At 37.4% G+C, this 27,078-nt stretch overlaps 1 protein-coding gene across 1 annotated transcript in view; it reads right to left on the reverse strand.

The window, feature by feature from the left end:
- Positions 1-11,154: 11,154 nt before the first annotated feature.
- Positions 11,155-27,078, reverse strand: part of LOC137653565 (protein hobbit-like) — a 572,883-nt gene continuing 556,959 nt past the window's right edge. The window contains 2 exon segments of the mRNA XM_068387072.1: positions 11,155-11,856; positions 23,424-23,525. Of these exon segments, the coding sequence (XP_068243173.1) occupies positions 11,806-11,856; positions 23,424-23,525 (153 nt within the window). The 3' untranslated portion in view covers positions 11,155-11,805.

Here is a 27,078-nt window from a genome sequence, read left to right on the forward strand (position 1 = left end):
GCTGAGGTTGACGCACTGCGTCACAACAAGTCACCTCTGCTGGTTGTTGAACGTCCTGAACGTCAACAACCACCTCCGAGCGTCGCTTAACGTCAACGTGCGGCTGGCAACCCACACTGGGTCGCATCGGTGGAGGAACCACCTCAACTGGCAGACGCGAGTAGGTTACCTCAGCGTCAACAGGGCGCACAACCGACCGGTTGGAAGGTTGTTGGCCAGAAGGAGGAACCACCTCAACTGGCAGACGCGAGTAGGTTACCTCAGCGTCAACAGGGCGCACAACCGACCGGTTGGAAGGTTGTTGGCCAGAAGGTTCTTCTCCGCATTTAAGTCCTCTATCAAGGACGCAAGCTTGGACTGCATGTCTTGCAGCAAAGCCCATTTAGGGTCTACGGGAGCAGGTGTGGCAACAGACGGGGTTAGCGACTGAGGCGGAACCGTTTACCATCCCTGAAAGCCTTGTTATGTGTGACATAATAGTACAGCAAAACTTCAAAGGCTCGACAAAAGCTGAGAAGTTGACCTGTAAACAACTTGGAGCGTCTCCTGGCTAGGCGCCAGGGCGAGTCTACCAGAATTGAGAAGTCTATCTGGGCAGAGGCATGAACTCCCAAGCCGAGAACTTCTCTCGTGTCATATCAGACTCTCGCTCTATAAGCCAGTTTAAAAGAAGGGAAATCAAAGGCTGTATCCCTAAAACTCCTCCTGGTGCAAAAACCAGTCGCCTAGCCAACGTAACGCTCTCTAGGAGAGCGAGAGAGCACTAGCTTAAAAACAACGGCTTCGAAGTAGCTAGGCCTAGTGTAAGTTCTGACGTTAAGGCGAACGAGGAGCAGCAGTTACAAGATCCGGACGAAGATCCTTAAAAAAATCATCATGATTTAATTAAAGTCCATAGGAGGCTAAGTAGCTTAAGGCTCCTCTCCATCTAACAGAGTCCTCAAGGGAATATCAGTAGGAGGGAGAACAGCAACTTCCTCATCTACAGGAACCTTGTCCGATAAAAGCTAGGTTACCTCAGTGAGTCTCTCACTGGTGCATAAGTAGCAGACCAGAAGGCAACGTCATGTAACTGCTTGACAGTCTGTGAACTGTCAACAACTGAACTGTCAACCACAACAGGTGTGTGAGGACGTACAGTGTCCACTCGAGACTGCTTTGACTGTCTAGACTGAGCAGTCAAAACAACTCTAGAATGCGGAGGTTGACGCACCGCGTCAAAACAAAACAACTTAGACTGTTGTTGTACCTCGCGAACGTCAACGGAAGGTTCCGTGCGTCGCTGAAAGTCAACATGCGGCTGGCAGGGTACACTGGAACGCATGGGTGGCGGGACTCTCTTGGAGTGCGGCAGAAGGTCGCCTCAGCGTCCACAGGACGCACAACCGTGGTTGGTTGTAGGCTAGAGGTTGGAGTAGTGTCAACCTTCTCCGCACGAAAGTCCTGCATCAATGACGTTAACTGAGACTGCATGGTCTGCAGCAAAGACCACTTAGGGTCTACAGGAGCAGGTGCGGCAACAGACGGTGTGACTGCCTGATGCGGTACCGCTTTGCCTCTCTTAGGAGGTGAGCAGTCGTCGGAAGACTGCAGCGAGTCCGAACTGACCCAGTGGCTACAACTGGGCCGTTGGACTTGCGCGGAAAGGACCGACTTGCGCTTAATAAGCCGCGAGACCTTGGTCCATGGTTTCTTACGAGAAACCTCTTCCGCAGACGAGGAATAAAAGGGCTCTCTCGTCTTAGAGTGGGTGGGGCGATCTTGGGTAGATACGCCCGAAACCACAGAGGGAAAACGTCTGTTCGTTGATCAAGGCCTCTCGAACCCATAAGTCGTTCGACATTACTTCTCCCCTGGGCTTGGGAGCTTGCAAGAGGTCCCGGACTAGGTGAACGACAGGCACGAACAGACGAACCCTCGGACGCAACACTGTAACACTTTGCGCATATCACTTTATCGATTTTCTGTTTTGCACTTATTTCACTGAAATTGAAACTTTTACTGATTTCTACCTGAAACACGCAATTCTACCCTTCATTAAAAGGTAGTAATTGCGAAATCAGTCGTAAAATGCAGCTCATTAATACTAGCAAAAAAACAGAAAACATATATTAAGATAAAAAATTCAGTGGCTGGGAAAGAGACTAAACGCTAGTTCATATAAACTACGTTTTCAATCTCTCACCGCACATAGCCTGGGGACAAGAATAAAACCCTAGAAACGTTTTACCTTTCTCCCCGTACAGAGACTAGGGACGAGAGTAACACGAGAACAACGTTACCCGCTTGAACGGAACGTTTTCTCTCCTCTCTCTCCCTCCGTCTCTATCTCTCTCTCTCTTTCTCTCTTGATTTCGCACCTAAGAGAAGAGAAGAGCCCAATTATATATCGTCAAAAAACATGTTATTTGACTAAAGGAAAAAACTGAAAGGTTTTCCAAATAAAAAGTTCCTTTAATTTAGAATTTAAAACATTTAAGCTAAGAAAGAATGAACAAAACGTCAGAATCGATTTACTCTTACTGCAAAGTGAAACCGTGATACACTCTCTCTCTATCGTAACGATAGAGCGCATGTTAAACGTCCTGAACGTCAACAACTGCGTAGTCTAAACGTTAGTTCATCTTTGAAAACAGTACGAAGACTATCAAAGAAATTCTTTCATAAAACATTACATTTAAAAAGTTTTAAATTCTTTAAAGGCTAAATACGATATAACGGGCTCAACGTTGATTAACTTCGGTTCCAAGTTAGGACCGCCTACTATCAGGAAAGGTTGCATATAAACAAAACATAAAAATTTATTTTTATATGTTTATAATAAATGGAAAGTTAATCGAAGAGGCCTAATAAAGGCGGAGAGATATAAAATATATAGATCTATAACGTGTTAAGCAAAAATACTAAAAACCTAAACACACTTCCGTCTAAGGGAAGGGTCGGCCATTTAAAAGTGAAAGAGAGTCCATACTCTCTTTGTCACCATAATTAAATCTATCCAAAACGAGTTCAAGTTTTGAGATGAAGATAAAACACCTGCATAGCGAAAGCTCAAAACTAGAATAGTGTACTTCACCAAATAGTTGTGAAAACAAATCCAGTTAGTAACAGCGAATTAGTAGGTCTTGCCGGTAGCCCGACAGAGAGAAAATTGAGTTCTGTGTTTACATTGAGTACTGAGTACCTGCACGACAGATGGCGCTGTTGAAGTACACCCCCTACCTGCATTGCGATCGCTGGCGGATTTTTAACGTAGAGTTTTCTGTCGAGCAACAGAGTTGCAGCTTATATAATCACCGGCTAAGTTTAATATTGAAAATTAATGATAAGATAAATGAAATGTAGACTATGAGAAAGCATCACATTGAACAATAACCAAAGACAAATGACAAATTGCATGCACAAGGCTAAAAAAAAAATGAGAATCTACAATTTATTGCCATTATAGAAGTTGATACTAAAAAGTTGGATTTGAAGTAAAGACCAAATACTGTAGTTATAATACTTGAAAAGAAAATGGACTAGAACAGTTCACTAATTATAACCTTACTTTACTTTCAAAGAGTGTTTTATCATTATCATGCATCAAATTAATGAAGATAAAAAGATTAAAGCATTGCAGGCTTTGGATCAACCATATGTAAGGAGATAAACTGTATAAAGCTATTAGAGGGTAAAAATGTTAGGCGTATATTGATAATGAAAATGATTAACAATGAATGTTAGGACATCAATTATTATTGCAAGATACAGTACAATGTATTTATAGACTCATTTTTCTAGCTTTTACATCTGCAAATATTTCTATTGTATCATCGAAGTTTACTCTGTTTGTGCTCTCTTGCTCTACACTTAATAGAGTTAAAGCAGATACCCTTTCTTTCCCTACAGTATAGATGTACAAAGATAAGATTCAATTTACCAAATGGTCGGTCACAGCTAGCAATTGATACTGCTATGGTAGATAGTATCTGAAGGCCAACTCGAATGTTAAGGAAGACAAGTTCATCCCCACATTGTATAATGAAAAAACAATTCCTGTAGGTTAGTGATCAGAACATAATCTTGTGTCTTAAGTAGCATTGTTCAATTTATAATTTTGCTGAACAGTTCCAAGCCATCAAGTTACTGTCATAGAAAATTTCCACATCAATTCACCTTTCTTTGGTGTATGCTTTAATGGTTGTAGATAACAACTCCTCAATATCCAAAAGAAAGCCAAACTTGGAATCAAAGTTACACAATCTGATGAACCGTTCGTCCATTTCATTATGCATTCTGTCAGTCATACCTTTTAGCAGAAGTTGCATCTCATTTTCTGCTGGGAGGCCTGCATCCTCACCAGTCATTATTTTTTTCACCCTCTGTAGTCTGCCAATTATCGCATCCCAAGCATGATAGAGCTCCTTTGTTTTTTGATAGATGGTGGGTAGATTTCCTCCCTATTAGCAAGGAAATAAACTTGCAAAGCCTGGATATCTTGTGCTGCTTCAAAGAAACTAATTTTTATCATGCAGTATCTTCTGGACTCTATCAATTTTGTTAAGTAAAATGTTACAGAAACCAAGAGCAGTAAAGAAATACAATGTAAAAAATCTGCCCAATAGCTGTATTGCTTCACTTCTGGTATTTGTTGTCTAATTCAAATAACTTACAATAGTCTCTAAAGGTTGGACCAAATGCACCACATTTTCATGTGTTTTAGATTTAGCTTTAACAAATACAGTATTAGCAAAATCTTCAGTCTCTCCCATCAATAGTAGACCTTGAGATAAAAACATACCTTCCCTACAGAGTTCAGAGAATGTGGTCATCACTACCTCACAAACATCAGAATGAACCACAACCACATTTAATGAGTGGTTGTAGAAGTTCACAAATTTGATTTAGTGTTCACTGTCTCAAGCTGATGCATAAATTGGCAAAATTTCAGAAGATTATTTGCAAATGTCCTATATTTTGTAACTTACAGAGCTTGCTGCATCCTGTTGGTTTACTTGAATAAATTCAGGGAAATTTTCTTTCACATATACTGTACTGTTTTTTTTTTCTACATTACTTCTGATCTCTGATATTTGTTCCGTGTGCAGAATCTGGAGTTGAATCAAGCATTATGAATATACTTACTCTTTCAAAAATCATTGAGTAGAGTGATTCTAGCAATAGATGCAATAATTTGGATAAATTCGTATTGAACTTCAGCAAAAAATTATGAAGGGGACCTTGGATTTTGACAGAAAGCCCAGATAGTTTTTTTTATAAAATGATTAGGCTCTGCAATTAGTTATTAAAGGCCTCTGAAACCTAGAATATTACTTTCATGTTTCAGTGCAGATTACCCGGTATATTGTCTATTTGACCTCTCGGTGCTAAATTTTCTTCTGACAGATACCAAATACAGTGCAAAATTCTCGAGTATTGTCACCACTTTTCTTCTCATTGGCAATTTGGTCCTTCCTTTTCAACAAGATGCCCTTCTATTTACCTACATCTTGTGAAGAAATCTCGATGTCTCAGACTATTTTCATGTACAATGATATTTTTTTGGGGGGAAGGGGTGATATTTTCCAACTGCTAAACCTTCGCCCAAGCTCTAGTGAGGAACATTGGCTGGCAGTCTGCTGGAGAAAAAAAAAAAAAAACAACCAACCAAATCAATGCAATTTTTACAGGTGAATAAGCTTAAAATCTGAAGATATACTGCATACACCATTGTAGTTTATCTGATCACAAACTTTATATATATATATATATATATATATATATATATATATATATATATATATATATATATATAATTCTAAATTACTAGTTTCAGGACCTAATTACTCACCAAAAAGGATATCTCCCCAACATCAATTTGGCACCGGCCTTAATGCTGCGCCCGGGGACATATGTCCTACCATTCTCCGTTTCGTGATGCCACTGCTTCCCCTATCAGATGTTTTTCGCTGTGAGTATAGCAAGCTAGATGAGTAATTATGCACTATTCATCCGCTTGCTTTCTTACCACCCAGCCAATACTGGGGCTGGGAAGCCATTCAACACTGCTGCACAACTGGATGAAAATCCAGCAGTTGCACCATTTAATTGAAAACACCTTATCAAGGGCTTACCTTGTTAATGGGCATCTCTACACACACTTCTCCAATCTTTTCTTTTTCATTTCCTCCATATGAAAACTTTCAAATTCAGAAATTTCACTTATGTTAATATCATTACTACATCACAACAGTATATTCTTCTCTCATAGGCCCATCTCACCATCATATACAGAACAGTACTACATTACACTAATACTTCATTAAGTTCCAACATTTTTCTGCCATTTAGATTTAGCCTTTGTATTTTATATAAAATAATACAAAAAAACGTTGATCCCCCATTTCCTGATCAATAATTTTTTTATAATGTATTGCATGCACAATCATACTCCAAACAATTAGTAGTGATTTTGTTACTTTTCTGGCTTTACTCTTACTGTAATTCACCTTTCTCTCATCATATAACTATTCACGACATTTACTTATGATCACCGATAAGAGTCAACCAGCTCCTTTCTTCTATCGCCATACTAAAATCCATTCATCCATCTTACTGGTTTTTGCTTACCTATCCTTAATTTCCAAACATTCACTCTTAATTTTCTCCCCATCTAAATCTTTCCTCAATCTGAAGTTTCTCTTCCATTATATTTCCAGTTTGCACAATATTTGCAACAGTTGACTGCTCAAATTTATGATATTATCATCATTACTTGCTAAGCTACAAAACCAAATTGGTAAAGCAGGATACTATAAGCCCTATGGCTCCAAAAATGAAAATAGCCCAGTGAGGAAAGGGAATAAGGAAACAAATAGAATATTGTGCCTGAGTGTACCCTCAAGCAAGAGAACTCTAACCCAAGACAGTGGGATACCATAGTGTAGAAGCTATGGCACTACCCAAGACTAGAGAACAAATGTTTGATTTTGCAGGGTACTTCTTCTAGAAGAGCTGCTTACCATAGCCACAGTCTCTCTTCTATCCTTACCAAGAGAAAAGTAGCCACAATTACAGTGCAGTAGTTAACCTCTTGAGCAAAGAATAATTGTTTGGTAATCTCAGTTTTGTCAGGTCTATGAGGAAAGAGGAGAATGTGTAAAGAATATGCCAGACTATTTAGTGTATGTGTAGTCAAAGGAAAATGAGCCATAACCAGAGGGCAGAATCCAATGTAGTACTGCCTGGCCAGTCAAAGGATCTAATAACTTTCTAGCAGTAGTATCTCAATGGATGGCTGATGCCTTGACCAACTTACTACCTATCACATAGCCTTGTACAGTATGAGTACCTACTTCTCTTGATTTTATCATAATTTTTCATTATGATATATTGATTTTAGAGGAACAGTGAACAATATTTAGAGAGTCCCTTACAACTCGTCCAAGGGCTTTGCTCTTATAACAAAATTGGAGCAAGATAAAAGTTAAAGAAGCTTGATAGCAAGGTGGGAAGAGTCTTAGGTAACAAATAAATAGTAAAAGCAGACAGTAAGGTAATATGTACCGCATACAAATCACGTAACAAATAACGTACATAAAACATGTATGTACAGCAGTAGATTTTGAATTTATGGAATTTAGGCCATATGGCCAAGTTCTGGAGTTTAGGAGGCCATTCAGTGCCATGGTACAAGTGGAGGGTATCAGTTGCACTATTTGAGAATGAAGATAAAATCGAAGGCTGAAGAGTGGGTGCTGGTGCAGCTAGGCGCAGAAGGGTTACTGCAAAGACCCTTTAGAATTGCATACAGTGCACCGTGTGAGGTGCACTGATATTACTATCCTCTTTGGGTTGAAGCAGGTGATACCGCAACAGTTTTCTGTTAAATTATTTTATCCTGATTTCAGCAGCTGAAGTACGATGAGGCTGCAGTTTCTATCCTAATGGAGCAACCCACAACTATGTGAAAAATTCCTTGGTGATTGATAAAACAAAATATTTCCTAGGATTCGTGTGGCTTCAAAATATATGACATTTCTAAATTTCCAGCAAATAAAAACTCAAGGAGGCGACATTGAAAAAAAGGATCAGTTGCTCTCATTTATTGTCTATTACCACACTTGCATTCAAATGCAAAAATTTCTTAATGGAGTCAAGAAATAATATTTCTGATCTCAGAAATAATTCTTACTTCATCTTTTGAATTACATAAAGAAAATTAGTGCTTAAAAAGAAAACTTTATTGTTTGCATTAGTGTATAACAATGTGTATTAAATGTGTACACAATACAGTTCTTAATATTATCAGGGGAGAGAGAGAGAGAGAGAGAGAGAGAGAGAGAGAGAGAGAGAGAGAGAGAGAGAGAGAGAGAGAGAGAGAGAGAGAGTATTAAATGTGTACACAATACAGTTCTTAATATTATCAGAGAGAGAGAGAGAGAGAGAGAGAGAGAGAGAGAGAGAGAGAGAGAGAGAGAGAGAGAGAATGTTTGCACTATATAAAAATATTGTTAATAGTGAAAATGTGTTATTGACAAGACAGAGAAGATACCTAAAACTAACCTCAAGCGCACAAGAAATAAGTGAGGGCCTTATCAGCAGTTACTCTGTTTGTTCATATTAGAATAGAAAAAAAAAATATCCACATACCCACAATAAACTGTATGTATAATAAAAACTTAATGCTAACATGACTTACAGAGAGAGCACTTCCTACTTCTCTATTACAATGTTATGAACAAGGACAAAAAACACAGTTTTTGTTAATTTTAGTGAAATAATGTCTCTAAAATTAACTTAAAGTTAAAGTATAACTACAAATGAAATATGAAAGTTGATTCAAACATAATAAAGGTGAGAGTCATATATGAAAGGTTTAAAAGTTCAAAGTATTGTATGATTTGTTGAGACAAAATTGAAAAAAGAAGAATATCTAGTCTTTGGTATAAAACTCCTATCAAAGAGCATAAAATTTTACAAAAGTACTGGCAAATCTTAAATCAAGAACATTCACATCATAAAAATGCTTAAAGGAACTAAATGTAAGCAATTTCACCTATTTTCCAAATATAAATAGACAATACAATATAGATTTTCTTATTACAATATAAAGTCGTTTACACAGACCTTCGAGTTGAATGTCAAGACTTGAAAGGTTAGAAAGATGGACTTGTTTTTAACCGACAAATCTGAGAAGAGACTTAGTTAGAGATGATAGACAGCTATGTGGTAAGAAACTTAAATGCATTAAAATAAAGAATAAAGAGAATGCAACAAAAAAAGACACTACCCAAAGCCTCAACTACCATCAACAGTGATCTGTGCATGCTAAACTTTAAAAGATATTTAGCTACAGGCCATAAGGTTCTTACAATGAATTTAAATGACTGTGCTGTAAAGTATTAGTCAAACTAATACATTTACTGTAATTTCCTTTAGGAAATAGAAAAGAAATAAAGCGCTCCAAAAGTTTTTGTTTCCATTGCTGGATAATTGAATTACCTTTTTAATATTTTAATACACTTAAGCTTGCGCTGTCAAAATGTGAATTAAATAATTTTAAAATACTTTCATAATGATAGTCTTATTTAATATGCCTTTCTTTATGTATTCAATTATAATGTACTACCGTACGTACATAACTGATATAAGTGAGGTCAAGCAAGACACTCTTATTGTCAAAGTATTACATAGCTCTTCCTTCAATCTTTTATACATCTTGTGATAATATGATTATAAAACTGCTATAGATTTAGGATATTTCCTGTAGTGTCTTATATAGAATGACTAATTGAGTGTGGCATTTACATCTAAATATATTATCACAAACAACATAAAATCAACGTTGCATCAGAGGTATAAAACATACCGGTAATCCATGGACGAATAAAAATATCATTTGGCCTAAAACCTATAGAGAATACCGTAAATGTTCTTACAAAATGTATGAAAGCCTTTCTTTAAAAGTGTAAAATTCTTAATATTTTATCTGCTATTCTTCTTCATAATCATAGAATATTGTGGTAAATATTCCTGTAATGCAATCAAACTGTAAACAGTTAATGCTACATTAAACCGATAACTCTTCTTAATCACAGAATACAATTCTTTTTTCTATAACTTATACATAGTTTAATTAAAAAAAAAATATTTTACATATTAAAACAATATTCTTTAATATATTATAATTTGAAATCTACAACTAAAAATTACTGTTACTACTTACCATCCCAACATTTACCTGAAACTTTAAAGATACATATGGGTAGCCAAGGAACAGTGTATTACAAATGAGGTGTGCCTTCTAAAGAACTATCTTTTATGCCTCAGATGCAAGACAAGAAAGTGCTGCATGTGCACAGAGAGTTCTCAATATTCCATTGCTTTTACGTTGTTCATTATTGAAAATAAATGCAGAACACAAAAAGACAAAACATAAACTAAAAAACATTGTTACACCCCACTATAGTACAGTATAGTAAAAGGTGCTATATAATTGCACATCATTAAGTTTCATAAAAAAAAAAAAACAATCATTAATGCTAGCTACATTTTTCTTTAAAATAAAATTGGATGAAATCAAATGTATACAGTACGATATCTATAATAAAGCAACACCTTATCTGGTAAAAATCTATAATTTGGTTAGTCTTAACAAAAGTGAAACTTCTTTAACATAAATATTATATGATGATGTAAACAACCATAAACTTCAGTCAAGGCTCTTCAGTAAAATACAGAGATAAAAATCTTCAAAAACTACCATCATTTTGAAGATAGATTTAACCCTTATAGTTGAGGAAACAAATAACTGTAACATTTACAGTTTGTATTTGAGCTTTTAACTATAAGGGAGGGATACAGTGAATAACCTTAATGATACTGGACTATTAGGATTGCAATATATTACCTAAATTTTTGTACATAAAAACCATTACCATCTAAATGTGCACATTTTGCAACCCTTTCACAAGAAAAATTAACTACATATTTAAGTCAGTGCTGAAGTCCCTTAAAACCATGAATTATGTGCACATATTTGGACCCACCATTCCACAACCAAATTGGCAGCAAATGTATCTGTATGTTCCCTTTGTCAAAACTACAATTTGCAAGACAATTTATTACAGTGGATAATGGTAAAGTGGATAAACGTAACCAATATCCATCTGCATATTTAAAACAAATAGTTAATATTTTCTACACCTAAATCACATTTCTTTTTTTTTTAAATTATTAATCATGGATTAAACATGGCAAAGAATATGAAACGAATCTTTCAGATATTCTTTTGATCACATTTGAATAAAAATTATGGTAATGTAAAGCTAATTTTCAGTGGCCACATCAGATTTAACAATTGAGCTACAACCAACTTCTAAAATCTTAATTTACCACAGCCACCATTACCTGATATAATTCAATAAAACATTACCAATTACAATAAAGTACCTCAATTCAAAGAGAATTTTTGTGAATACAACATTACTGTATCTAAAAACTATATCGTAAGTTACTTCCCTATTGTGAGTGTGAGCATATTGTTTCTTGACTTTATTATTATGCATTGCCACAGACGTTTGATACAAATAAACATGGTGACTGCTACACCAAACATTCTGGAAGCAACATTGACATAATGGTCCACAATTCAGTTTAGCTAAAACAACAATAAACATTAAACTCTGTTAAAAAAACGTTTACTTATCCACATATTAACCTGAGGTGTGTATCATTACTTTGTCAACAAAAAAGAATTTAAATACAAGTCATTATGGGAAACAGATTTGTTTTATTCAGAATAACAGTTATTTACTTATACTATCTATTAAATTTGAAGAGGTTTTTCTTGCTTCCTTTTGATTCTGGTGGCTGAAACAAGAAAATGAATATGGTACAGTAGCTGTTCATACCATCAATGTGTTCAAAGCAGACACAATAATTTTATATGTTTAGGTAACATTTGTTAATATAAAAAAAATACTACAATATGTAAGACAATAAAGTAATAGTAAAAATTTCACCTCAGTACAGTATTCTCTCGCTCTTTAAAAAAACTTTTAAAGTTATTTATTTTAATTGTTCTTTCCTTATAATCTACAATAATTTCCTCTTAATGAAAAGTAAATTATGTGATTTTAGGTTGAAAAATAAAAGTCAAGATTTATAAAAAAAAATTCTTATAATCTGATTATCTTATTTTCAAAAGTGAAATTCTATACATAAAATAAAATCTTTTTTTAAGATATCATAAAAGGGCTTTTGTATAAAACTGGAAATTTCTTTTAGTAGTTTTTGTGACTGTAAAAACTCTCCCTTATTCTAATGAATGGCATATGGATCTCAGTTTGTTGGTACAGTGCATGTATTATCTTGTACTGTACTCTATTATTAGAACATTATTGTGAATATATACAGTACTACAGTATTATCTTCATACATTTAAAGTACAATTAGAGTAGTTCACAGTTTGCAGCCTCTACAAGGACTATGATATGAGAAATATTTTATATCGATAGAGTTTAGGGTAGTGTAATATACAAGGAATTCAATTTCTATGGGAGCTTCAAATGTATTACAATGGATAAGGGGGGCAGGTTATGTATGCTGTACACTGAGAAATAATTGGAATATTGCTAATGACAAAAAGATGTGTAACCTTCGGAATAAAAGAAAAAATATTTGTAACTGGAGTAATCCCCTGACATTTACAAATAGGATTATTCATAGGGAGATCCATGAGTATCAATTATATAATAGTAAATACAAAACAGCATTCACAATTATATAACAGTAATAGAAGACAGTGGCTTGAATAGAATAACACAAAATAATTCATAATTTCAATGAACATTAATTCTAGGTCACATTCTTTATCCCTACGATGTGAGGGGTTTAAATGTTTAACAGAAGAAATTTTTTTTACATAGCCTCTCCTCTGAGGATCACCAGTGTAAGACCCCTAAAACCAAGGATGAAGTGCCTAAATGGCTGCTATACTTTTAGAGTGGGGCCCCCCACCACTTGGTCCCCACAATATTTATGTCGGCAGAGCAAAAAAACATTGTTACAATGCTTTGGTGGCTTTAGTGATTTTTCCTTAAACAGTAATGAGTGTTAATGATTACCATGGCGTATTCAGTTTGTTATTCTCAATTACAGTACAGTACTTCAGCGCTGGGATTATACAGTTATATTTTGTGCCCTTACCTGATATTAGCTTTTATAATTTCAACATAATAGTTTATGGTGTAAGACTACCAAAATAGCCGGGGACCCGAGCTGTGGCCCCGGGGGCTTAGATGCAGGGCCATAACACAGTGTCAAAGCCTTGGCCCCATGCATCAAACACGGGGCCGTTAACACTTGACCAGCCTAGCTAATGGGGTAGCAGGGGACCAGAGCCATACCCTCTGGCCCAGTATGGCTTCGTCTTTATGGGGCCCGGAGCTTCTCGGGTGCCGTCCACCCAGCCTAAAAAGACAAATGTTGTTGAAAGGAACCTTTTCCTTATGACTATGGCAGACTGGTGTTTATGTCTGATTGATCAACAAAAACGACACTCCCGAGGAGGGGAGAAACCACAGGGGTTGCTCTACCAGGAACCACAACACTTGGAAACACTGTCATGGGGAAGGGGTAGGCAAACTCACAGGGAGTGGGTGTTATGGGCCCCAGACCCTTAGGCACAAGGAAAAAGGGCAACAGGAGGTGACTGGGTTAGGGAAGATGAACAGGGAACTCTCCGTCAAAGGGGGCACACGTCTTTTTGGCCCTGGGGCCGCCCTACCCTTCGGAGGAAGAAACACTGTCGACGTCATAAGACACACCAACACCAGGGACACACTGACCATACCCTTTACCACTGGCATCACCAAAGAAAATACTGGCACTGGGGAGCCTACCTGAAAAACCTAATAAGACCCAAGCCTTCCTTAGGTCAAACTCATTGTTAGTGGTATGCATAAATGGAGGGAGAAGAGCCTCCAACCTCTGATGGGGTACGGCGAAAACTTGGGGAGTCCTACGCACCACCAGAGCCGTCAAAGCTCTACCGAAGTAGATTCAAGGGCTCCTTACACCTAACGCATAACCCACTGGGACTGAGCCCGGGCCGTAAGCACATAAACTTTGGTAACAGACACCCTCCATAAACAGAAGGAAGAAGCAAAGCTCTCTTCCTCTCCCTCAAAGCATATGCCTGTCACAGCATAGGAGGCCACAACCAAACACTCGGCACAAGGGGATGATTGCAAACAATCATACCCCTAGAAAAAACACAAAGTGTGTGTGGATTTACACACAGTTTAACAAAAACCTTAAGTAATGTCCATCCTTTCTCGTATGTATGAATCTTTTGCTTCATAGCTATAGTAATCAACAGCCAGCATTCACTACCAAAAGTGAAAAAGAAAATCAAAAGTTTGATTAAGGGCACAATACTACATCTGCGCTCATTGCGGCTAAAAATATGCGAAGAGCTTTTGACAGGTGGGGTGGCGGGGCTTTTAACCTTTGCTCACCACCTATCATTTAACTACGCATGAAACAATTTTAAACGGCTGTTCCAGCTTGGGCTGAAAACATAATCTCTACTTGAAGGACAGAAGGTTTGTATACGTGTCAGAACAAAAGGTCTACTGACCAAAAAGTGATGAGAGAGGGTGAATCTGATGCTGAACTCAGCTGTTCATGCACTCTTTATTGTCAAAATTTTTTGCCATGTAATCACATTACTGTATTGTTGTTGTAAGACGAGAGAATATTGATATTTCAACTACTGTATCAACAAACAGTCACGATGATGGGTAGAAAATACATTGATTCCTACAGTCGCTTTAAAACTCGAGACCGCCATCTCACACATCATATGACCTAAGTCGTGAGCCACTGTGGAGCACAGACCAACTGAACTAAGCAATCAATAGAATAATTAATATCTTGACAAAATACACAGCCACGTGGCTAACATGTGTAGTTCAACATGTACTGCTTGTCAGAACAGAGGAGCATGGGGATACATAATGTTAAATTATGAACAAAACGAACCACAGCAAAATAAAAATTGATAACTGATTAAATAGTATTAATTTGGCAGAGTAACATACAGGTAAATACGCTCAATTAATTAAGGAGGTCCTATGAAATAAATCTTTTTATATAAAATACCTTTTAATTTTGATATGAAAAAATTTATTTTTATTAATCACCTTCAAAAGTAACCATTTATCTTTTAGATTGTTGGAAAAAATTCTGAAAAACTATTATCACCAACTGGTGATAACCAAGCCACTGTCTTTTTCACGGTGCGGTAACTATACTGGAATCATTAAATTGTTGTATTTATGTTGAAATGGTAATATGTATTTCATATACCATATTGCTCAAAAATTAGTTTTTTCCAATTCTTCTGACTGAAAGAAACCTTTACATGGTAATTTGGTTATTTGTGAGCATTCTGAACAAAAGCTTCATCTCTTTAGCATAGCCTACCTTACTTTCTAAAAGGTTTAGGCAGGTGTGATAAATAACTAATATTTTTGCTAAATCGTGACCCTGGCAGAGTTTTCAGAGCAGCCAGATTGATTGACTGATTAAAAGTTATCTGGAATCATAAGAAAGCAAAAAGACTGAATCAAATTTTTCTTTATATGATTTGCATTGTTTATTCCCACCCTTTGATGTAGAACAAAGGTGAGGGTTATTTATTCCAAAATATTTCTTTTAATAGCTTAAAAATATCAAAGTATTGGATAGTGTTATACCAATCATAAGTATTTATTATGAGTATAGGATCTGCTGAGGAAACTGCTGGGTATAGGACTTATGTTTATGAATCAAATGACTAGTCAATCTGGGGACAAAAGTTAATAAGTGAACAAGAATTAAAACAATTCGGAACTGATGAGCCTCTGCCTGGCTTTTTGCTACATTTTCAGCCATAACACTCAGGTAGGCATGTGTTATTAATAACAAATAATATTATGATAAATAGAATAGTAATATAGTTCAAAGCTGAAATGTGTTTCATGGTTTCAACTTTTATTTCAAAGACAAATGATTATGGTCATTCTTTAGGATGTACAACAAATAATTCAAGGGCTCCATAAAATGTTTTACTTTATCTTTACGGGCAACGTTTGGGTTAGAGAGACAGATTCCCTTTTAAGCATTAGTCCTGGCATATGATTTCTTGGGGCTTCATTTGCAAGACGGCCAGTGCAATAAAGGGATTTTGACGAAGGAAAAATCTATTTCTGGGCTCCGACCCGTGCCACCCAGGGAAATGCTCCTTTAGCACCATTTCTAAGGTATATAATTGCTATATATTACCAGAGAAAAAATTGCATAGAGATGCCAGGTTGAACCCAGCTCGCTCACCTATACAAGGTGTCGATATAATACTGGGGCGTGATAATTCACAACCAGAGGCCTCGCACCATTTAGATATCTCCTGTCAAAATCCCCGAACAGCGAGGTGCCGTTCAACATCCCACTACTACTAGCAATCCCACGCCAGTGACGTCACTCCTTATTTAGCAAGCAATTTGATAGTCGTATTTTACCTTGTGTGTGAATTTCGCTGGTTTTTTTCTGGATTTACCTCAAGATGTCGGACTCCACTGTCCCTCCATCTAAGTTAAGTACCAGATCTATGAGTTTTGAGATTTTGGAGGGGGCCTTGCCCCTTTTTGTTTATATTATTCAGCTTTATTATTCACGACCTTGCGGGGTCTCTCGTGGGCTCGGCTCCCTTCTCTCTCTCTCTCGTTCGTTCTTAACGATTTTCAATAAGTCCTCCATACTGATTGTTTCTCGTTATGAACCTTACGGATATCCACGGTTCACACACCGTATTAATTTTATATTGCCTAGTTTTTATGATAACAGTTATTACATATATGTGTGCGTATTTTCGGTAGGTTGGCATGCCTGATCGCCTTCGGCGTTCTATTTCACATATTATTACTTGGATTATTTTCGTTCGCACGCCACGGACTTGCTTATCATTTTAACGTCATTTGTTCGCTTGCATTAGCTCGAGGGGCTTTCATGAGTCAGATTTTACATATTAGTTTTCATTTTGTTAGCACTTCACTGACCCTATGTTATGTTGGTAGCCCTGCCTACTCCCAGCGGCCCTATGTTATGTTGGTAGCCCTGCCTACTCCCAGCGCTGTCAGGCTTGATTTCTCCTGTCTCGTGTTCGCTCCCCCGTTTGTTTTACGATTGATGTATAACTATGTTATTATTATTATCATCCAGCATGCCTTCCTATCTTATTTTACCATACGTTATGTTTATTATAGTGTTATTAGTCCTTCCGCGTGATCATATCAATCGTGGGTCTGGCAGGTTGGTATACCTGCTATCGCCCCACTCCTAGCCTCCTCCCGCCGATACCCCACCCCAGGGTTCCCTCCCTCTCTCTCCCGATCGAGTTCGAGTCACTTTATAGCGCTATGTACCCCTCCCGGAGGCATCCGCTTTGCACGGGCAGTTCCCGTTGATCTGTGAGGCATACTATTATACATTAACGTACATTACTTACTCTTTCCACTACTCTACCCGGTCGTAGTCGTTTTCTTTCCGTCGCTCGTTTGGCCAACGATCGGTGGGAAGTTTTCGGCTCGTTCCGTGGTACCTTGTTATGTTATTTTATTTATTAAGTTTTGTACTCCCCCGGTCCCGCACGTCACGGACCCTTTAAAGATCCCTTTCCCCCTCTAGTGTCACGCAGCTCACGGACCTTATATAGATATATATATATTAAGATTTCATTACGGGATCCCCGGAAGTAGCTTTTATACATTACCATCCGGTCGAGTTGTTTAGTTGCGCCTCCGGAGCCAACATTACTCTTTCTTACTTGGATTAACTTTATATTAGTCACATATATATATTATATATACGATCCTTGTTCTCGACCTTCCCTTCCCTCTTTTAATATGATCCCGGTTACGGTCTGACTTGATTTCCACTCCTTTTACAATTAAAATAGTTATTTTGGTATTGATATTTAAGCAATCCGGACCCCCGGGTCCCGATTTGCTTACATTCAATATACTTTATGGCTATATATAAAAGATTTATATCATGATATTGACATATATATACGTAGATATTTAAGCTCCGGGCCCCTAATTGGCTTTCATTTAAGATACTCATGTATCTTTTGTCTTACAGACTGTACGTATATAAAACATTGTTATCATGATATTGATATATAAATCTTCTATCATGATTTTCATATCACTTAAGCACCCGGGGACCCCGTGCCCCTATTTGCTTTCATTCAGGACTCCTGATGTATATATATATACAAAACATTTTTATAATCAGGATTCCTGATGAATATATATAAAACATTTTTCCCTTTCATTCAGGACTCCTGATTTATATATATATATATATATATATATATATATATATATATATATATATATATATATATATATATAAAACATTTTTATCATGATATTGATATGTAAATTTATTAGCATGATATTGCTATAATTTAAGAATCCGGGGCCCCCGAGCCCCTATTTGCTTTCATTCAGGATTCCTGATGAATATATATAAAACATTTTTATCATGATAGAGATATATATATATATATATTTTAAGCACCGGGGCCTCCAGGCCCCTAATTTGCTTTCCTTTAAGATACTCATGTATCTTTTATTTTACAGACTGTATGCTGTGCATTGACAGCATGTGCCGCTGTCATCTATCAACCCTGCGGCCATGACATGTGTCATTCACACGCCCACTGTTCTGTCCGAGTGGATGACTTAGCTGTATGGCATCCAGACACTTGTGTAGTCTGCTACACAATGACCTCCACTCTAACATCTGACTCGGTGAGTACATTTTCATTGATACAGACTTGTAGGGAGTTACCATTAATTTCTAATATTAATTTTAGGGCCACTAGTCCTCTGGACTTCCCGCATGCCTTTCACTTAGTGTCTACGAAGTCCTTGGACTTCTTCACTTTTCTTTGGCACAAATATCCCTCGCTAATAGTCTGTTCTCTTTCAGTGCTCCCAACTTGAGAAAGATACAGCTTGGGCTACCCTCAAGATCTGGATTGACGGGTTCGCCCGCAACGTGAAGGCCACACAGCCTTATATCCTCTCTGTGGAATGGTGTTCCCGTCTCTATCCCCCATGCTAAAACTTCACCTGCGGTCCCCAAAGAATTGGCGGATCTTTTCATCGAGAGGTTTGAATCCCTTCTTCCGGCCCTGGACCAAGAAGAGACGGGCGGCACCCTAACTGAAGACGTCTCTACCCTCAGCCTCGATGTGGAACCCATGGCTCTTGACGATCCCGACGCAGGTAGGGACGTAGGTGAGTCAGGTGGTTCCCGGGCTAAGATTCCTATCCCTAGCCCGGCTTTCTCTTCTCCTTCAGAACACTCTTCTTTTCGAGGTTTTCCGGGGACAACCGGGACTGGTCTCAGTCCCCGGCCTGTTATCCCCAAGGTGAAGGCTCATCGTAAGAATTTATATACGACCCACAAGTCTTCCAAGGACCACAGGTCTTCGAAATCATCAGCTTCGAAGGCTAAATCTTCCTCCACCAGAGTCTCTCAAGACCCAATTGCTGTGCCTTCAACCTCTCACGGAGTAGTCTCTGTTCCGGCACCTGTTTCCCCCCCAGCGGAATCATCTGGCCCGGTGGATTTTTCCGAGATGATGTTTGCTCGTTTTGAGTCGATACTATCGTCTCATACGCGACAATCACAAGAGAGAATAGCTTCTATGGAGAGCCTAGTTCAGGGACTCATGCGCTCGGGGCTGCCACCGCCACAACAGCAATACCCCATCCCTGAAACCTCCAAGCTTCCTCCTTTCAATAAGAATAACCCTTGGAGGTTGGCATTGCATGCCCCCTTCTCGGGGGGTATGTTGTCAATCAGAGATTTCGGTACCCGGCTTCTTGCGGATTATGAATTCTACCCTCCGGGTCTTGAATTCCCCTACCCGGGCTACGCTCGCCTCAAGGAAGAGGCTCTGATTCGATTGGATAAGGGCCCAAAGGAAACTGTTAATTTTCCTAAAGAACAGGCACAGTCTGTCTTGGTCCGCGTGGGATTGCTTGAACACAATGATTACGGCCTACAAAAGTTCATATACTATGTTTGTGGACGACAACAGACCCCTACCCCATGTGCGACCAAGATCATAGGGACGGTCTTTCAGGCTATCAAGGAAGAGAAGCCTTTACCTCACCTCAGGGAGACCGACTTACCCTCCCTTCTCTTTCCGGGAGACGGTGAATGTTGGCGGAACGCCCCAGCTACCTTCTCGGTAGGTAAGTTGAGCCCGGACTGTGCCTCTAAACCTCAAGGTTAGGTGGGGCCTGGTTTCCAAGAGGAGATATGAGCCTACTGGTACCCCAATTCGAGGTAGGAAGAGATTGAGGCCCTTCCAATCTTCCCAATTCAGGCAACCTCTGCAAGTGGTTCAACCGGTCTCAGTCCACGGAAGAACTACGTTCCTTCACAAAAGATCTGCTACTAAAGAATGCAACCCAAAGTATACGTCGCTTAAGATTTCACGGACGCTTGTTCAGTGGGCCAAAGAAAGGCTCAGACAAACGGAGAGTAATCCGGGACCTGTCTCGTTTAAATTCCTTCATTCGTTGCGACAAATTCCATATGCTTACCGTCTCGCAGGTGTGAACCTTACTTCCCCGTGGGTCCGTCACCACCTCCATCGATCTTACAGATGCCTACTATCACGACGTTCCAATAGCAAGGCATTTTCGTCCTTTTCTGGGCTTCAAGCTAGGCAAACAAGCCTATGCATTCAAAGTGATGCTATTGGGGCTCAACATAACACCCAGAATCTTCACCAAACTAGCAGAGACAGTAATTCAAGAGCTTCGGACTCAGGGGATACAGGTAGTGGCCTATCTAGACGATTGGCTAATCTGGTCAGACAATGCCCAGATTTCCCGCGTAGCAACGAACAAAGTCCTCACCTTCCTTCGGCAACTGGGATTCCAAGTCAACCTCGGGAAATCCCGCCTGATCCCGGAGACCAAGTTTCAATGGCTGGGACTACAAGGGGACCTGTGCTCCCATACGCTGTGCCTCCCCAAAGCCAAAAGGAAGGTGATAGGGAGGAATACAAAACAATTTCTCAGGGGAAAGTTGAACTTCCGAAGGAACCGAGAGTGGATCCTAGGTTCTTTACACTTCGCCTCCGTGACAGACATCGTCCTGTGGTCCAAATTCAGGGACATAAACAGAGTGTGGCGCTCCAGAGCAACCGCAATACGCCGAGACAGACGTGCTCGCCTTTCCCCAACCCTGAGAAAAAGTCTGCAGACTTGGACGAAGATCAAGAATCTTTCCAAGTCGGTTCCTTTACAACACAAGAAAGTCCATGGGTTGTGGTCACCGGTCTTCCAACAAATGCACGTCAACGTCCTAGAGGCCATGGCAGTCTTCCTCACTTTAAAACGTCTCAATCCAGCCAGGAATCTCCATATCAGACTGGTTCTCGACAGTGCATTCATAGTACACTGCATCAACAGAGAGGGCTCCTGATCAGCCAAAATAAACCACATCATGTTGAAGTTTTTCCCCATGGCAGCAATGCACAAGTGGCACCTGTCAGCAGTCCATCTAGCAGGAGTCCGGAATGTGGTAGAGGACTCACTTTCCCGGACGACTCCGCTAGAGTCGGAATGGTCACTAGCCAATCGATCTTTCCAGTGGATGCTATCTCCAGTCCCGGGTCTCCAGATGGATCCGTTTGCGACGGAATCCAATCGCAAAATAGATTGTTACGTAGCCCCCAACCTGGACCCTCAGGCTTATGCCACGGGCTCTATGATTCTAGATTGGAATACCTGGAGGACGATTTATCTGTTTCTTCCGGTGAATCTCCAGCTGAAAGTTCTGCACAAACTCAGATCCATCAAAGGTCAATGGCCCTCTAGGCACAAGTCCAGGTTTGAGTTTTCTTGTCACTTCATTTGCGAGATGACAAATGCAAAATCAGCTCCAGTTTATTCAAAAGTATAGCAGTTACAACTAACACCTTAGGCACTCTTTAGGGCAAGCCATTTCAGATTTTCATAATAATAAGAGCAACTCAAATAATTTTGTCAGTTGATGTTTATAATAATCGAGACACTCAACAATTTCACTGATTTTTTTAAGCAATAATAGTCGAGAAACTCAACAATTTCACTGATTTTTTAAGCAAGTCCATGTAATCCAACTTTATCTTAGGATAATGCTTAGATAACAAAGTCTAAGATAAGGGACAGAATTAAGTTTTAGCTCTAATTTTTCAAAATGGTATGGTAGCAGAATGTGTTTGAACATTCTTTTATTGATAGGTTGTATTATCAAATGTTTACAGGTTGTAAATTTAGAGAAGGCAAGAAGAGTTGATAAGGATCTAAATTGAGTAAGTTTGTTGCCTGGTTATCACTTGCTCACCACTGGGTTAATATTTTATTAAGTAATGTGACCTAGAGGTGAGACTCGTCAAAATAATTGAAGGTCTTTGTTGATTTAAAATTGCACAGATGAGAAGGTGGGGGGGAGAGGTAGCTCATCAGGTGCTTCTTCCCTAGGTTATGAGTTCTACAATGGCAATCTCCAGAGGAGAACACATGTAAAGAAATTTTTCTTTTGTTAAACCATTGAAACCGCATTATTTATAGATGCAAGAAATATGACCTAGAGGTAATAAAATATATAAAACTTTATTGTTAAAATTTCATTTAAACAAAAGTTTGATAAGTCACTTAATAGAAAGTATTAACCAGCTCACCATAGCTTTACTCATAAGCAAACACTCAAAGCAATAATTTTATTTTGTTTAAGTTAAGCTGTCTACTATCTATTTTTATAGAACAGTAAATACTACTGGTTTTATGTCTTAAGTTTTAGATTTTATCCATAGGGAAATGTAAGTTCCTAGGGGGTATATACATATTTCTGGAGATTCAAAGTAGGACAATTTATTAAGAACTCAATGAGAAAATAATTACCAATAGTAATACAGTACTGTACTGCAAACAACCAGGGAAAATTCTGGACAGAATTCAATGGTGCTGTAAATTCTTAAAATTCCAGGTTCCAGATGTCACAAGAATACTTGTTAGACTACCATACTTTTTCTGTCTGTTTGGAAAAACTCAGTCTATGGACATTCAAAACCAAGAATGTGAGCAAATATGAAAATGATGGGCTGCCATGAATTCTGAAAAGCTTTCCAATTTTTGGTTTTCTTATACAGTATTATTTTTCCAGTTATCGTCAACCTCAATTCAGTATATTTCTCAATAATTCCAACACAAAGTCTGAAATTCTATCCAGAATTAAATAAAATTTTAGAGCAATACGTTAACCTCAGTAAAAATCTCAAAGAAAAGCAGATATAAATTAGAATTGCTAAAACTCACCATTAATTTACTACCTAGAAGAAGACGGGCCTTCTCTTCTTCATTCGGTGTAGCAGTGTCATCAGCTCGGAAATGGGCTAAATTTAACTTATGTTTGATTGCCTGTAAATAGGTAATATGAATTATTCTACAATACTTAAAGATATATATACACTTATTTTCATTTTCATACATCTATTATACAAGGCAAAGTATACTGGTGATCATAAATACAAATAAAAATCTCTTCTTTACAAAACATCTATCACAATTGTTCTTAAATAATAATGCACCTACATATTCCTAATCCTTATCCCATCTCTTGTGTGCTAGCTGCCTAAATATGAAAAACCCAGAAGTGGGGCAGAAATCTGGCATTACAGTAGCTGCTTAAACATACAGTACAGTACTATAATGCTCAAATGGTGTATACATTTGAATGAGGTTACAATATCTATGCAAAGTAGCCATTTACTCGTAAAGTTAATTTACAAGCTAAAGGTACAAAACTAACTCCTTTATATATGTATGTATTTCTAAAGTTTAAGACAAAATCTTAATTAATTGTAATTATAGTGTAACTTAGTCAAAATTTAACTGATTGAGAGCTGTAAGGAACATTGCAATGAGTGAGGTGGTCATTACTGCATAGATCAACAAGAGACTTGCTTACAGGAAGCTCCCTATTTTGTTTTGTAACATTTTCTTCTTACTCTGTATGCAAACAATAAGACATACAGTCACAATCAATAATCTTTAGACAATTGTGTACGTGTGAGTTAGCATAATCTCTAATCTTTAAAAGTAGTGCCTGTACTTGTCCAGTGGGACAAGGACCCAGTAAATGTAAGTGACATTTGTTTACATAAATGGCATAAATAATAATTAAACAAGTTTATATCTTTATGGATGCCTAACGTGATCTCTCAAATACTTCAGCTCTGATATCCATATAACTGGAGCTATTTACCAAGATGGTACAGTAGTTGGTATATGAGGAAGATACACATAGCTAGGTCCCAAATTGGAATAAATCTAGTAAGACAGTAATGAGTGTGTGAAACATGATTTAAATGGGAATGTTAGGGCTACAAGATCAATAAACAGGCTCTGAAAAATTATTGTACAGTATGCAGCAAAACTGGTGATACTTTTTTATTTCTGCTTCCGACATGCGTTGCTCTTAAGTTGCCACTTAGTATTAAATCTTACATTTCACTTTGTAAACATGTATATGTATGAGATAACGTTTGTTACTTGTTATGGATAATTTTATCATTGAATAATATTGGATTGTTAAAAAAAACATTTCATGCTAAAATGATACTTCAGAACACAAAATTTAATATGTTACTGTAGCAAGAGTCTCTTTATCAACGTGACTCCGCGAGAGTCAGTGAGACTAGTCTTTGAGCTGTCTGTCTGGATAGAAGGATTCATATGGGGAAAGAGGGCATCTAGATAGAGAACAGTTTAATCAGTGCGCTATAATCAATTGATAATCTATGCATCTGGGATATGATATAAAAGTTATTACTTATTTTTTGCTTATGTTGTTTTGTGTATAAAACAAACCTTAGTTAAGACTGTGATTTCAAAACTTGCAACAAATTATTACAAGTCAGAGTTTAGATTATGGTCAATGCTACTTATATAATTCTAGTCTCCGAATGGGTTTTTTTCAGTTTGAGGAAAAATAAATAAATGAATAAATAAATAAAGAAGCAAGGTGGAGAGTTATCTTCGCTATTAGAAATATAATCAATTCTACCTTTCTATTATTTTACTTTTACTTTACGAATGGAAGACTATAATCAGGTCAAGCATATTCAACCACAGGTGTTATGTGTAGATTCTACAGAAAGACAATAACAACATATCTAAAATTATATTAATAACGATAATAATAATAATAATAATAATAATAATAATAATAATAATAATAATAATAATAATAATAATAACAATAATAATGGTGATGATGATGAGAGGATGGCTCTGGAGTCTAGGCCTATGCTATTGGTTTTATATCTCTTTGTCTTCTTCTGTGGTTGTGCAACGGGGTCTCTCACCTACTTGGATGGCTTTTCAAATTTTCTCCTTCATTGAATCATTTAGCCATCTATAAACAGTCGTTTTGTTGATGCTGAGACGATTGGTTACTTAGATTTTTTTTATATAGAGAATCTGGTGAAATAAGCTTAAATAGAGTTACAGTTATTAGCTCTAGCCATATTTGACAGATGATTTCCTTGTGAGAGTGCCATCGTGAGACTGCCAGTTGATGTCCGGTTAGACCCCGCCCACAACTACATCTTCGATACGTTCTTTACGTTAAATACATAACTATGGTGGCTAAAAAGTTAGACTATTTAAGCAATAATTTTCTTTTTCATTTTTATCATAATTAAAGATTATTGGGTTAATTTTTTCATAATGATCTAGCTGATGCTTTGATAAAAAATATCCCATAAATTCTTTAAAATCATGCTTAATGAACTGTATCTTTAATTGAACAAAGTTTCAAAATGCTTCGTCCTGGGAACCTAGTCTAATTAGAAATGTGAAGAATCTGAGAGTTGCCAGTTAGTGACTTTCAAACGAAAATCACCAAATTCAGGTATCACCAGTTTTGCTGTATACTGTACAAGATAACTTTCAGGTCTGTTGTAAATTTCAGAAGCAATTTTTTTCAACAGGTGAAAGCCATTAATACTATACTAAAAAATCATCCATTAGCTAGGCTTAGAACTGGCTCAAGTATAAAATCTTGGTCCAAAAGATACTGAATCCCAATGGCTCCTATTGCTTTGTGAAATCCACTGCTGTATTACATAACTATGCTAGTTCTTTGCTGAGAATAAACCTGGTCTTCAATATCCATCATCCTCGCTATATGAGCACCCGATTCATTTTTTGTCTGAAACATTCCTGCACTAATCAAATTCTAATAGATAGGCCTTCTCCAACATGAGGCTCAATTCTACACAGTTTTCTAGAAGTTTTATTCCAGCTGTGACCAAGTTATGGAAGGATCTTCCTAATCAGGTAGTTGAATCGATAGATCCTCAAAAGTTTAAACATGCAGCAAATGCTTTTATTTCGAACAGGCTAACATAAGTTTTTTTTTTTATAGTTTATATAGAAAAGGCCTGGTTTAATGTTGATACTGTTCTTAAAATATTTCATTTCAATTGTTCATAACTTCTCATATAATTTATGTCCTTATTTCTTTTCCTCACTGCGGTATTTTTCCCTGTGCGAGCCCTTGGGCTTATATCCTGGTTTTCCAACTAGGGTTGTTGCTTAGCCTCTAGTAATAATAATAATAATAATAATAATAATAATAATAATCTTCATTCTTAAAATAATCCATAATTATCTTGATTGCAGCTTACAAATTTGACAAGACAAAAAAATAAAAAACTGCCACGATTTAGCCAATCTGGCAAACTGAATGAGAATGATTGCAGCTTAAAAATGGCGAGAAAAAATAATAATGAATAAAGATATTCTTATCACTGAAATTACCAAACAACCCAATTGAGAATTCACAAAAACAATCAATCACAGTACAAAAATGTTATTTTTATTAGTAAAATAAATTTTTGAATATACTTACCCGATAATCATGTAGCTGTCAACTCCGTTGCCCGACAGAATTCTATGGAGGGAT

The sequence above is a fragment of the Palaemon carinicauda genome, chromosome 14 (assembly GCF_036898095.1).
Source record: "Palaemon carinicauda isolate YSFRI2023 chromosome 14, ASM3689809v2, whole genome shotgun sequence".
NCBI classification, from domain to species: Eukaryota; Metazoa; Arthropoda; class Malacostraca; order Decapoda; family Palaemonidae; genus Palaemon; species Palaemon carinicauda.